Here is a 15,626-nt window from a genome sequence, read left to right as displayed (position 1 = left end):
GTAAGCATATACTGTCTGCACAACAAGAGAGCACTCAAAATACATAGCAAGTTGAAAGTTCCTTTGAGAGGTTGGTGGTACAGTAGCATACCAGAAATCTGCAATGTTTGGGACCAGAGATTGTGCAGATTTTAGGATTTTGTGGATTTCAGAACAGAAAAAATAAATCATAAGAATTAGTCTAAAAGTGCAAAATAAATAAAGGTTTGGTTTACTTAATTATGGCAAAGCACACTAGGGCTATCTGCCTAAGGTGAGGCATGCCTTTGTGGAGGACTTTCTAAGAGAAACTGGCTCGTATACATGTTACACATGGGGAAAACCACGAAAACGGCCATGCAGCCAGCCCGCTCGCGGGATTTGAACCTCGGAATGAACTACCAGTGTTCAGCGCTCGGCCGCTGGTGGGCATGCAAAATAAAGTTGTTAAGGACATATACAATAAAGATATATGAAATATAATGTAATTATTCTTTTCCTATATTGAAGATTTAATTAATACATAAAAATTTGTTTTTGTACTATTTCATTTCATTTGGGAATCAACTGCATAGGGAAGGATTTAGAATTTTGGATGAAGTGTTGAAATTAAATAATTCAGAACGGTTCATCAGCTAATTTTGTATTAAACACTAGTTTTCCAAGGGAAGAGGTGTTCAATTACTTCTAATCTACCTTTTCTCGACAGCGTTGAATCAAATATTAACTGCATTCCTCTGCCTAAATATTTTTTTTTATTTTTATTATTTTTGTATTTCCTTTCTCAGTGTTTCTACTGGTTTGGTAAATATTGCTTGATTTTTAACATATTTAAGGGGGATTTTAGATTTATTGATTTTGAATTTCTTTCACGCATTTCCTGATTTATTTCTAAATTTCTTCCTTTTGTCTCTCTCTATTATACATATGTAAACTTATTTCTGTAGTTATAAATTACAGTGACATTTCTTATTTTTTTATTTCTCATTTAATCTGGTTTTGCAACTAAATATTGTTGCAGCATCAAATTACATGGGAAATAAAGAAAATTTTTATATTCTTAGTGCATAATTATAAACAAGCAAATTAAAAAAAAATAAATACTTAAAAACAATACATACCGAGTGGGGGACCAGCATAATTTCAAAATCGATTTAGGTTCATTAATTGTTGCAACCTAATTACAGTTATGGATAATTCTTTATATCTATTGTTGACATAGAAAATAAAAAAAAAAAAGAAAATTCATTTTGTTATTTTCAGCAAAGCATTTAAGAAAATATTGTGTACTCTTAATTATCTGAGCACAGATTATCCATACATGTAGTACCCTTGCACTCAACGCTATGCATGAGAATGTGTAAAAAACAAACACAGAAAAGTCCAATGTGATTAAAAAAATAAACTGAAAATGAAATTCTGAAAATTCATGTAAGTAAAAAAATTCATGTAATTTTCCAGTGCTTTTAATTGTTCAGCTTTTGCAATTCGTAAAATAACTTACTATCAGTTGCCTGACATAAAGTCCAATAACTGCAACTTCATGAAATGTAAAGGGCCATTCCCACTGGGGTCTATCTGAGCTAATGAACACAACTGACATAGCTGACCCATCTCCAAAACCAGTTTTTTCCCATAGGGCAACAAGTTCAAAAATCTGAACTGCAGTCATAGCGAAGCTAGTTGACACATGGAATTAATTGACTTCGTTAGCTCAGATAAACACCAGTGAGAACGGCCCTTAAAATGTAAGTTTTGCTACATGTGGGAAGTTAAATCATGCTTTCAACATTTTAATCACAAACTGAGAGAAAAATACTGCAATAAACATGTTTGTAATAAATGTTATTAACCACTTCATTGGTAAAATATAACAGGCATACAAAATCTTAAATACATATGAATAATATGCATAAAAATTTTGAAACTATGTAAAAATATGCTATATACATAATGCACTTCATCCACACAGTAACTAATTAAGCTGAAAAAATACCGATTAAATGGGGAAAAATACCTAAAAATACGAAAAAATACCTAAAAATATGTGATAAAATTTTTTTTTAAAAAAAATCAATCAAATCCTTTAAAGAGACATGAAAAATTTTGTTTGACAATTTTTTATAACATTAAGTTTATTTCAAACACATTATAAATTTTTATATAATAGACATGTTTCAAACCTATAACAGAAATTTAAATGCAAGTTATATAAATAATGTATATGACAAATATTTAAAATTAACCTTTGTAGTAATAAAAGTGTTTTAATATTGAATATATAAAAGCAAATTAATAATATATATAAAAATAATAATAATAATATATAAAATTAATAATATATAAAGCAAAGCAATATATATTGCTTTGCTTTATATATTATTAATAATGTATATGACAATAATTTAAAATATATTATTAATTATATAATTATTAATAATTTAAAAATATTATTAATAACGTATATTTTTATATATACGTATTATTAATAATCCATATGACAAATATTTAAAATTAATCTTTTTACTAATAAAAGTGTTTTAATATTAAATATATAAAAGCAAAGCAATATATAAGACTTGCTATAAAATTTAGAAAGGATACAGGTTTCTCAAAATTCCTAACATCCCACAATACAAAAGTGTTCTAAAATTTAAAAAAAAAAAAAAAAAAGTTATATGAAAATGTTTAGTAACAATTGAAGGTTAATTATATTGAAAACAACAATTAACTTAATTCTGGTCCTGAAGGTATGTTACAGACACAGAAAAAATACTGAGATTCAAATATTCTATTATATAATTCTATTATATATGCATCATGTCTAATAATGTAGTTTTCCATCTAAACAACTACTCAATTCTTTAAACTAATTACTCAAAAGTTAAACATTGGCATTTATCATATACTCTTTAGAAATGATATGAATCATCTCTTGTGTGCTCACAAATCTACTAATATTCAAAGAACTCAAAAATTATTTGTTAATTCTTTACATTTACACTTTATTTATTACATTAACTTCTAGAATTAATTTTAAAGAACTTTATTTTAAAAAATGGGTCACTATTATTGATAAGACTTTTAAGAAGGGCAACCAATATCACATTAACCCCCTTTTCTTAATATATATTCAGCTTCTTTGATCACATAAAAGGAAAAGTACTTTTTGTTTCAATTGTACAGTAGAACCTCGAGATACGAGTTTAATTCATTCCAGTGTTAAGCTCGCATAGCTAATTTATCTAGAAATAAACTTCCCCATTGAAAATAATGGAAATCCAGTTAATTCATTCCGTACCCCCAAAAATATCAACATAAAAATCTATTTTTTAAATAAATAACACTGGTAAATAATATAACTGTAGTTTACCTTTATGATAGCTTCCAACACCAACCTTTTAACTGTTTCTTGTTAATCTATACCAACAACTGCTTCTCAACATCTTCTAGGAGTTTTGGACAGTGCTTGGGTAACTCCTTTGGTTAAATCAAGTTTTTTAATTTCTTCCTGCTTCTTCAGAATAGTGGAAATTGTCAATGTCGAAAGGCCATAAGTCTTCACCAATTACGTCACTCTTACACCACACATGTAAATCTATGATTTCTTTATTTCAACCGCCATGGCTTCCTTATTTTATTTTATTTTATTTTTGGAAGCACTATTTCAGGCAACAATCTTCTTGGGAGACATCATGAAATAATCATTTTCATGTTAAATGAAATAAATAATTGACACGCAAGCGTATAAACACGTAGATCAAAGAACACAAAGTGATCTGACGAGAGGATTCCCCAAATTGAGTTGGATCGGGAAATGGCGACAGCATACCACAGCCTGGCTCATTTCTCGTTACTCAAGTATTTAGAGACAAATTTTTTCATTCATACTTTTCTCGTATCTCAAATTTCTCGTACATAGAGGTGCTCGTATCTCGAGGTTCCACTGTATATTTATAACTTTATTCAAAATAAGGAAAAAACTGCTTTAATGTTATTAGAAAATATATGTTATTCCTATATCTTTTCTATATATGAAATATACCTCTTATAAGTTGACTATTAGAATCTACAGAAATGAAATTTCAAGAAGCTTACTTTTATGAAATTACTGCAAAGATGTTCTGATTCAATTATTGTTTGAATGAACCACAAAAAATGACAATAATGTTAAAATTTTGTATGCGATATTCTTACTGATTTTCTTACTTTATACTATTCCAATTTTAATGCAATTGAATTATAGTATCTCTACAAGATTCCATATTTCATTTCGTATATTTCAGTACAAAGTTCGAAATCCGGACTCGTCGGGACTTCGGTGATTCCAGATTTGGTATTTTTCTGAATATTAGATCATCAGTTTAAATCTGGTAAGAAGGCATGTAGAAATTATGAAATTAAAAATATGAAATCATGATTTATGAAATAATGAAGTATTTATGATATAAAGGGTATCAAAATTTACAAAAAAAAAGCTTAATAATTATTTATTTACCTTATTAAACATTTCCTTCAATGTAAGTTGTGTAAGTTGCTTCGTTTTTTGTTCTAATACATTCTCTTTAATTCTCAGACAGACATAATCTCCTGTTTAATTACATTGTTGAAGTCCTGTAGCTGCTATTTCAAGAATTCCGACTAACTTGTCAATCGAAATTTTCTCATTTTCAGTAACTTCTCTGTCACTTTCTTCACTATCGGTCGAGGTATTTTCAGGATCTAGAACCATACTACAGATTTCTCCATTCACTAATTGATTGGTGCATAAAAGCACTGTTATCACAATGAAAAACTTCTTTTATATCACTTCATTTATTACCACTTCACATTTTCTTACAAAATCCGCTAACTGGAAAAAATTCATCTTTGTTTGCGATATCCGAAAACATTCAAAATTAGCGGCTATCATCATCAAATTTAGCTATCCTTCACTATACATATTTGACTATGCATCATGAGCTTGGCAACTAATGACAAGTTGTTCTGTTAAATTTTATTTTGCTTCTATCGCACACTGAGACAATTAAGCCTGAATGGTATTAGTTTAGTTATTTGTTATATTTATGTCTAATTCTTGCACATGCTTAAGGCTTATCAGTGTTCTGAATAAATAAATTCCCACCATATACTTAAGCCTTATTAAGGGCCAGCACTAGATATCTTACCGCCTGATGCAGTCTCTGTGGGTCCTAAATTCTAAGACTTGATGCGGCCATATGAGCCCTGGCGCTGGTTCTGGGTTTATGTGAATAACAAATCAGTTATTCTTAATTTAATAGTCCTAAATGTAATCTTTGGGTCTATGAGTATCATCAATAAAATCTATTTTTAGCATATGGAAAGAAACTTTTAGTAAATTTTCCCCCGCCAATATTTTTAAGCGCATTTAACTGAAATCTGTAGTCATCGCCAAGCGTAATGTCAACATAAAAGGTTACCACACCCCTTATTATTCAATTACTAACATAAAAAAAAAATTAGGCATCGCTACATGAGTCATTACTCAAGTTGTCATGTTTTGATAAACATGCGGTGATGAAAGGAAAGTATAATAAATAATGATTCGGCAGGTTGGCGTCAGATTAACAATGTATCTATGTGGAATGTTCCGGTTTTAGATGTATGCCAAGCAGATACGCAGCAACAGAGCCAAATTACTAATCGTACAAATTTATGCTAAAATGACTGCTTCTTCAACAACATGGTATTTTATTTAGTGTCAAAGTGAAAATAAGAATTGGCACTCTCCTGATGTTTTATTATGCGAGGAAGGGGAAATCAAATGTACATGCATAAAGCCTACGAGAAAACATTGGTGGTGGTTTTGAGGTCCGGAATAATACTGTATATAAATATGAACATACTCTGCTTGTGTTTTTTTTATTTATTATTCAAAAAAACTATTTAAAGCATGCAAATCTGAAACAATCTTCATGCTTAAAATAGTTGTGTGTTTAATATGTATAATAATCCAAAAAAAAGATGTTTTATTTCAAATTGCTAATTTATTAGAATATAACATTCTGCTAAAGCTATGGTGGAAAATACTGAAACTTGGCAGCATTTTCCACCACAACATCAACCACATTAAAACAAATTAGTTTCCAAATGCAATTTAAGGATTCTACTGTTTTAAACAATTATTGAATATCTTCACAAAAGGCTTCTATCCTGAATATTTATCAAATTTGACTTAATTTTCAAATTTAGTTTCAGGATTTTTTTAATACGTATTTGGTAAAAAGGGAATGAAGAAGTTTATGCAAAAGATATAATACAAATTTCTTAATTTAAATGTGCAATCTTAAAATACTTGGGAATAAAACTTAACTAAATCAGAATAACATGCACATAAAGAAAAAGATAATTTACCTCAAAAGATGAAGCTAGTCTATGCTCAACTTCTGGATCTACACATAGGTTAAATACAGCTTTAGAGGAAGTCATTTCTTGATGCTTTGAGCCATCTAATAAAGAAGTTAAATAAAACATTATCAAATTTTTCACTCTGAAATTTTCCCATTTGTGTTAAAAAAACTGTGAAAGAATTTTGTTTTTATTGAAACTTTTTAAGTTTTTTTAAAATTAATAAACCTTTTTCTCATCCAAGTACAACAGTGTTTTTCATAATACCCACGTGTACCTAAAATACATGCACCTAAAATATTAGGCAGTATATTACAAAGAAAAAAGTCCAGGTACAAATATCATCAGAGATATTTTGAATTTATAATAAAGAAAATAAATCTTTTTAAAAGTTTTTTTCAGAAGCTGCTGACTGATGAAAGGATTAATATTTACATAACCTAACTCTAAATGTATAACCTGACTGCAAGAATACGTAAAGGAAAATTTCAAGTAATAACTAAAGCTTGGAACTTTACATGCAAAGTTTTGTTCATTTGGAGGAGGAAAGAAGTTTAAAAAAAAAAAAAAAAATGAAAGTAAGAGAACTTTTAAGTATAACTTTACTAACATTTTCTTAAAACTTTGCTTTAAATGTTAAAACACAGTACTGCAATTTATTTATAGTAATATATCTAAGGTTTAATGGCTATTTATGGGTTTCTTCATTGATCCCTTTCATCAGTTTCTTGTTAAAAATGAAATTCATTGAACTACATTCCATCTTTCCATGGTGATAGATTTAAAATTTATCACATATTAGGGTAAAATATATTCAGATATCCAGACTATGTTTTCCATGTCTACTGAGAACTGAATAAGTAGGAAAAAAAATGTAAGAAAAAACTTGTTCTCAAATTGTGATATATCATCATTTGCAACTTACAAATTCTCCAGACTTTCAGTAAACTATATTCCAGACTATGAACAGCAATCTGGACAGTTTCTCTTAGCTTATATGAATACCCTTGGAATTTACATATCATCCTGCTGACCGAGAAAATGCTATCAAGCAGTGCACTTTCACACTAATTACAGAAATGTGATTAAAGAAAATTACAGAATGTAATGTAATAACACACTTATAACATCTGCACCTTCATCTGATGTAATCCTGATCCATTATGCTTAAAATTTGGAATCTGCTTTCTATAGAACAGCAACCAGTGGATTATTTTCAAAGCTATGGTATCCTACCGTGGAAAAAAGCATGCATTAATGAACACAATATGCTTAGCCTAAATAGGGGCGATAAAACAGTAATAGATTGGAACAATTACCTGCAGGAAGTTTGTACTCATAATGTTGTAAACAGAGTTTCTGGTAAAATCAGAGGGTCTAACAAAATAATAGAAATAAAAAAAAAAAAAAAGCCTTTTTACAAAGTTCAAAAATGAAGCAGGCCGAATACAAATTCTTTATTAGATAAACAAGCATCAGTTCCTTCAGAATTCTACAGGAGCAACTGGCACAACTTTTGGGGGATTTCCCGCCAACTTTTATAGTTTGATGGCAACCAACTTTCACAATCGAAGAAATAATACATAAGTACCGTATCCTTCATAGTTCAGATATTGGTAGGTTTTACTTCCTCTTCCTCCAATTTCTTTATCAATGCACACTTGCATTTAAAAAAATGAATGCTGTAATACAAGACTCGTCATATTTTTTTTAATGTCCTTGCTACATAATCTATCTTTAGTTTAACACATACATCCATACATACATGCATGCATACAAACATTTCTGAATCTGATCCGGATAACAGATTTTTAATAGCAAATAGACATAAAATGGGAGGAAGAAGGGCAAATTTGTGTTTGCATTCAGGGATGGTTTAGGTACAAAGTTAGGAGAATAAAGGTCCATCTGAAAGAGGCTAGACTTGGATGTATAACACTCCAGACTTTAAGTAGATAAGCCTATAATATTACCTTAAATTTTTACGTAAACATAGATCTGAAAGCCAGGATCTAGTAATGATACCATTAAATTAAAATTACAATATTGTACTGAAATTATAACTTTTTAATTCTGTCATTTTTGGAAGATAAAATTTAATATTATAAGAGATTAAATAAAAATTATTTAAAATATTTTATGACTAACCAAAAATTAAAAAGAAGAAAAATAGAAAAGGTATAAAATTGCAAAAATTTACCTCTAGTATCATAAATTTTAAGATTTTTAAAGCTCATTCCACAAACAAAAAGCTTGGGATTATTACGAAACCAATGAAGAGACTGAGTAGATTCAGATGATCCTAGAATATAAGAAATAATTATATACCTTATGTAACAAAATTATCTTTTTTAATTTAACAACAGATGTCAAAGTATAGAAAGAAATACAAAAGTGTTGATGCAAAATTGTTTTGAAATGTTAATACCTAACTCTAAAATGGGCTTTGATACAACAGAAGAATCTATAGAAAATACAGGACGTCTGTCAAATGTGACTGCTTCAATGGCACTTGTCATGTAATTTGCTCTAGTAATATCCCAAACTAATACACAGTTATCACCCCGATATTTATCCAAACCAGATAAAAGCTGAAAAATACATAAAATTTAATTAAAAATTAAAAGAATATATAGGATATTTTACTTTGAGATTTTAAAACACCATTGCAAAAAAATATTTTAAAGAAAATAAAAAATTATCAGATCAAATGTATAACTAGATAAATGTTATATAAGTATAAATTATTATTTTTATAAAAGTATACATAAAAATATAAATGAAATAGTTGAAGACTCAGGTGTTAGAAACACTTGTTATCAGGCGCCTGGGTAAAAACCACAACCTGTATGGAACTTGTATGAAAATGGCATAACTTTTCTAAAATTGTTTTTTCTAAAATTGTTAATTAAATTTCTAAAAGGTTAAAATTGTTAAAAAATGAAATATTAAATATAATAAATTTTCAAGCCAGAAATTTCTAAAAGGATTGACTTAAGGTTTAACTAAAACCTATGACCATAAAATTCTTAAAATATAGATAATTTATTGAATATTCAGTTGTATTGATAACTGTAAAACTGATTTATGCAATGTCTGAAATTTCAATATCAAGTAGTTGTTATAGATACCTTTAACTGCCTTAAAGCATGCATATAATTTCATTTGATTTTATATGCTTTCAAATGTTTCATGAAATTTTCAAAATTTATACATTTTACCATTTTAATCCCTTTTCTATCCTTCGCCCCCTTCATGATTTTGATATTTATTAACATTAGTTTTAGAATTAGCAACTAATATTCATTAATTAAATCAATGCCACTTTTTATTAGCCATTTTCTACTTTTATTTCCTATTTTCTTTTACCATTGATATTCCTATAAATTAATCTGAATAAGTTTATAATCTCCAAATAAAAAAGTTAAATTAAAATATTTAAATATGTGAAGATTATTGGTTTCAGTTTAGAAATCTTAAAATTATTTTAATTTATTAGCTTGACTGCATTTAGTTTCAATTTTATATAACAATGCTAATAATAACGTGAAAAATTAACGTATCAAATTAATTTTAATATTATCACATTGTGATCATTCTAAGTTCATTCATCAATTTTAGAGTAATAAATTTATACTAAAAAATATTAAACATATAAAATTACTTCATGAGTTTCCTTTGACTTCAAAGCACTTAGCACAGCATCAGATTTCAAGAGAAAAAAAAAAAATTGTCACAGACTGAAAAGCCATTTTTGAACTATAACCTGCCAATCAACATCATTGCTGTAATGTAAACTATACAAATACAGCTTTAATGTTTTAAATAAAGAACAGCCACTTGAGGTCAGGTCTAGTGATTATGATGGACAGAGAAGAAGCTGAAATCTGTGTTGCTAAATAGCACTCTGGCAAATCTGCATCTATTGTGCTGAAACATAATCATACAAATGCAACACTTCTAAGGTGAATTTGTAATGACCTTTACACCTTGCCAGATACAGTTAGCATATTAAACACCTGTTGTTATGGCATTATGTAATCAATCATCACAAATTTGGTGCCCATTCCTAACAGACTTTTGAGTCCTGAACTTGTGTAGTAGGAAAGATCCACTGCACACCACCTTGTCTTATTTAATTTCCATGTCAAAATTGTGAAGACATGTTTCATCTCCTACCACTAATCACAGATAAAAGTTTTTATTGCCTTTTGTATCACATAAAGCAGCTTTCAAAAACTGCTTTGATGAAAAATTTGATGTTCCTTATTTTCTAGAATCAACACTCTGGATACGCATATGGTGTGCACTTTCAACATGCTCAGCTTTTCATGCAGGATTTTTTCCTCTGATCTAATACTGATTCCCATTCTTATTGCAATCTCAAAAACTGTAACTTACGTTTTTCCATCACATATTCCTGGGCTTTTAAAACATTTTTTCAATGGTCACATTTATAGTAGTCATCTTTGAGTAATGCTCCCTCCTGTCTAAATTAGAGAGTCAATCTTTGGACAATGGCACTAGAAGCTGTTGTATATCCAGAGAGAGCAACCATACAGTTATGAATATTTGTCAGTGTTATAAATTCTTTTGACAAGAACTCAACCACTGAACAATGTTTGATAATTTTAGTATTAACAGATGTTACTGACTAGAATATTAAAAAATCAAATGATGACAACTAATGCAAGTATTTTTTTAATATTTCCAGGAACCATGTAATCATTTCAAATTTTTCATCATGCCATAAATATTATATAATGCATATTTATTCAATGCCCCTTGTAAAAAGAATGATTAAAACTGTGTTACATCTAAAGCTTTGAGAATAACTTTAATTGCTCATATTGTACCCCTTAAATTCTCTTACCTATGTAATTAAAGAACTTATTTTAAAATGAAAATTTTCTTCGCAGTTTCAAAGCAAACTATTTCTTCATTAAACTCAATAATTTCCAACAAAGCACACTGCAAAGTTGCATTAAAAAACTCACTAATTTTACAGTTTTATCAGAACTTTGGATTGTTGTTTATTAATAAACAACCAATACTGAAGATATTTAAGAAGATATTTTTTGAAGATATATTAAGGTTTCAATAAGCCACTAAAGCACCAAAGGTGATAAGTTGTTTTGTATTGTTATAAGTCTCACTAGTTGCAAGGAATAAGTTTTACGTTAATTTTTTCATTTTTGTATTGCATCTTGTGACTATGATAAGGATTAATGAAAGGCATAGCTCATTTAAACATGCAGAGATAACTTTTAAGGGTAAGCAATAAGTTTATTAATAATAATAATTAAGTAATATGTTAATAATTAAGTAATATGGTAAGCAATATGTTTATTAATAATAATTAACAATTAAATTACGTAGCTAGATACCCTTAGTTATTCTAGATTCACATAGTCACTATTAAACTTTATTTTTTTTTAATATTTCTTAAAAAACATTATTAAAATCACAAACTAATAACATTTCACAATTTAAAACACATGTAATTGATTCTTACACAATATTATGATAATTATATATTCAAAGTTACAAAACATCATGTTTTGTAAACAGTGTGCATAATATTTACACATACTTTTGTCCATAATATTTATGAGTCTTTTTTTGACTAAAACATATCAATCAAAACCAAAAGTAAAACCAAATGTTGTGGGTTTTGAATTTTACTTTTAGCCTTGCCTATATGGATGACAAAACATAAATTCAGTAATTGAAGAGTTAGGTTTGGAGGCAATTTCCCCCTGATAAGTCTGTCTCCTGCCTGCTCAACAATTATATACTTATGCAATTATTTTTGGAACAATAAATTTAATTTTTGGAATAATATATTCTTTCATGGTTTTAGATACGAACACTTAATTTACATATGCTCTTTGAATTTAAATGATATTTTAAATTAGTTCGCAGCAATACTAATTTTTTATTTTTTATTTTTTTGCAATTAAAATTTCTTAATTAAAATTTGATTTAATATTAGCTTTATACGAATAGAGGATATTTGTTAAATGCAAATTTCATTCCTTGTAGCAATGGTGCAAGAGAATTATTTAAATTTAATTTAACTTTGTTATTTTCTTGTGAAACAATTTTATTATGAAGATACTCCTGAACAATTCAATGAAAAGCATGGAAAATCACTGTAAAGCTTACATTTTGGTCAGAGGTTACCATATGCCTTATTATTTTTTCCTGTATATCTATAAAAAGTTGTAAAGCAATTAGTCCTTACACATTTAACTATGTTCTTATTTAAATTTACTTATTTCATTTTATTTATTAGTCCAAAAGGGGTAATTTGCCCAGAAGGAATATTAATTTCGTTTTGGCATTTTGCAATGAAAACTATAAACGGGGAATCACTTTTTAAATTGTTGCCACCAAATATTATCGCCCTGTATTATACTTAAAGAAAAGAATCTGCATGAATGTATGTATGCTTCTTTCAATGTGATAAAACAACAGTACCTAGAGCCATCAAAATTTGAATAACATAATCTTCCATAGAATATGGGCATATGAAGGCCTTAATTTTAATTTGAAATTAGTTTTATTATCGATTTCATATTTTGTACCACTTCAACAAATTGTTGATTAAAACACTAAACGATTTCAAAGTGAGCAATGGCAACACTGAAAGAAAAAATAAACATTTTATCTCCAGAGTGTGAAATTGTATCAGAAATTCTAAAGATATGCTCATTTTAAAATTATTTTGCGATATTGCTGTTGAACCGAATTTTATGGTTTGAGTACGTAGAACATGATATTTAATAAATAAAGGTAACACACAAAACATTAAAAGAACGTCCCATTGGACATAATTTATAATCTGAAGACTTTCAGATTTTTTTATTTATTTATTTTTTGCAGAAACAAATAATTCTACTTTTTTGAAGATATATCAGACAAAATAAAAAACCTTATGTAAGGTGTATGTTCTTAGCTGCCAAATCATTCATGTTATATGATATTTTATAGTCATTCTTTTAATATTTCCTGACAACACACACAAGTATCAGTTTTAAATAAGACATTTTAAATTTGGCTTAGAAGTGTTTTAGTAAAACATTTTCAGAAATTTAATAAATTTTCAAAAGTTCAGATGTATTATAATCAAACACTGAATGTTTTTCCTTACCTATTTATTTTCTACAGAAATTTAATTTATAAGTAAAATTTTTGTACAAAAAATAAGGTAAGATTTTCACAATTAAATTACTTGAGTACTTTGCATTATAAAAAAAAAAAAAAAAAAAAAAAAAAAAAAGGAAAAATGACATAAAAATAAGATTTTTCTGTAATTTAATGCTAAAACTTCATGAAAAACATCTTACAATGTTAGCTTCTGTGGGATTCCAAGACACACAGTTACAAGCTCTACTTTGTTTTGGAACTAAAATAAAAATAAAATTTATAAAAGAAATATAATAAGTTGCAAGACTCAAATAAAATAATATTTAAAGAAAGTTGGAATAAAAAACATGTTCTTTACATCATATGTAACGTATATGTTTTTCAGAACTTGCTTTAATCTGCTGAACAAAACAACAACTGAAATATATATAAATAAGTGATATTCAGTTATTAGCAAAAATTGCTATTTTTTATTTCATTTATGAGAGTGTTATGTGTAAATAACTGCTAGTTGTAATGAGTACATCTAAATAAGATGCAGAGAAGGTTAGGAATTATATCAACAAAATTTTGTGCTTTGTAAAATGCAAATTTGATAAAAATAATTATTATTAAATATAAAAATATGGCCTAAAAATAAAGTGTACTTACCATTCTTTACAAACAGTATTAATTCTAAAAATTGAAATTGGAAAAATAAAATTAAAAGAGTTATCGTTAAGCATTTTAAATTCTTTGTTGTCTATTATCAGTGCTAAAAAGGGTTTATACATATATCATGTCTACAAAAGTATTTACCCAGCCTTTATTTGCACAATTGTTGATCATACACATGTACTTCAAGTTACAAAAATGTTTTAATTGATGCAAATATTCATATCTTGGCAATTTTAAATCTAAAATATAAATTGTGCAAAAATTACAAAAGGTAAATAACGTTTTGTATATTCCTCTGGTGCCTAAGCTTATCCTTACAAAAATTTTCTACTCATTATAAAAAATAAAACACAAAAAGTATGACTTTCTCTACAGCGTAAGAATAAAAATTGACTACACAGTTAAGCATAATTCAATTACAATGCAATTAATTAATAATTGCAATTACAACTAAAGCCATTACATTGTAATTGTAATTTGAATCCTTCAATTACAATGTAAATGTAATTATAAATATTTCAATGACAATGCAACTGTAATTATATATTATGCAATTACAATGTAACTGTAATTATAAATATCAATTACAATTAATTCAATTACAACTGCCAGCAGAACGTAAGTGTATCACAAATCATATAATTACAATGCAATTGTAACTGCAGTTCATTCAATTACAATGTAATCGCAATTACAATTAATTCAATTACAATGTAATGTTATAAATTGTTACATACATACAACATAATTGTAATTGCAGATAATTCAATTACAGTGTAACTGTAATGATTTACAATTATATTACAACTACAATAAAATTATAGCCACAGGTTTAATTAATTATACAGTGTACGTACATTAATTAGAATTACAATTAAATCTGTTAGTACTCATGATTTATTATACCACAAAGAAGGTGTATTTATGATATGAAATACTGTACTCAGAAAACAAAATTTGCAAACAAGGTGATGCCTCTGAAATTGTAGAACAAAATAAACATAAATAATCTAAAAGCAGCTTTCAGAAAGAGCTGTTAGTGCATGAAATATAAGATCTTAATTACTTTCACGTGCCCTTGTGTATAGCAACTTTTCAGGATACTGACGAATGCTATATGCGATTCTGACGAATGAATTTTCAGGATTCTGATGAATGTCAAAATCACACAAAAGGAAGAAGTTTGGATATGCAAATGATTAGTATTTCAGCGCATTTAAACAATGCAGGAGGGAGAAATGACATCTGAAGCACTGTATAAAAGAAAAATTGTGTAGTGGATTTGTCATTCAGAAAGTGCTTTGTTAGGTTCAAGTTTGTTCAGAATATCATGTTATGCCTCGAATAAGAAGAGGAAATGCTTACCAGCAAGTTTCGAAATTTGATAGAGGCAAGATCGTTGCCTATCGAAAATGTAGATCATCGTTACATGATATCACAGGTCGCACTAGTCGACATCCAACCACTGT

General features: G+C 27.8%; 1 protein-coding gene across 2 annotated transcripts in view; it reads right to left on the bottom strand.

Annotated features, from left to right (window-relative positions):
* Positions 1-15,626, bottom strand: part of mio (GATOR complex protein mio) — a 111,509-nt gene that overhangs the window by 49,887 nt on the left and 45,996 nt on the right. For both annotated transcript variants that reach the window (XM_085812696.1, XM_085812695.1), the window contains exons 7-12: positions 13,701-13,759; positions 8,777-8,939; positions 8,549-8,650; positions 6,355-6,449; positions 2,584-2,625; positions 1,101-1,156 (exon numbers count right to left, since the gene is read on the bottom strand). In XM_085812696.1, the coding sequence (XP_085668822.1) occupies positions 1,101-1,156; positions 2,584-2,625; positions 6,355-6,449; positions 8,549-8,650; positions 8,777-8,939; positions 13,701-13,759 (517 nt within the window). The remainder of the gene's footprint in view (positions 1-1,100; positions 1,157-2,583; positions 2,626-6,354; positions 6,450-8,548; positions 8,651-8,776; positions 8,940-13,700; positions 13,760-15,626) is intronic.

Source organism: Stegodyphus dumicola, chromosome 3 (assembly GCF_044657685.1).
Source record: "Stegodyphus dumicola isolate Sdum_Otavi_A_Nest chromosome 3, ASM4465768v1".
Taxonomy (NCBI): Eukaryota; Metazoa; Arthropoda; class Arachnida; order Araneae; family Eresidae; genus Stegodyphus; species Stegodyphus dumicola.
The sequence above is the reverse complement of the archived record's forward strand: the minus strand, read 5'-3'. Positions and strand labels throughout refer to the sequence as shown.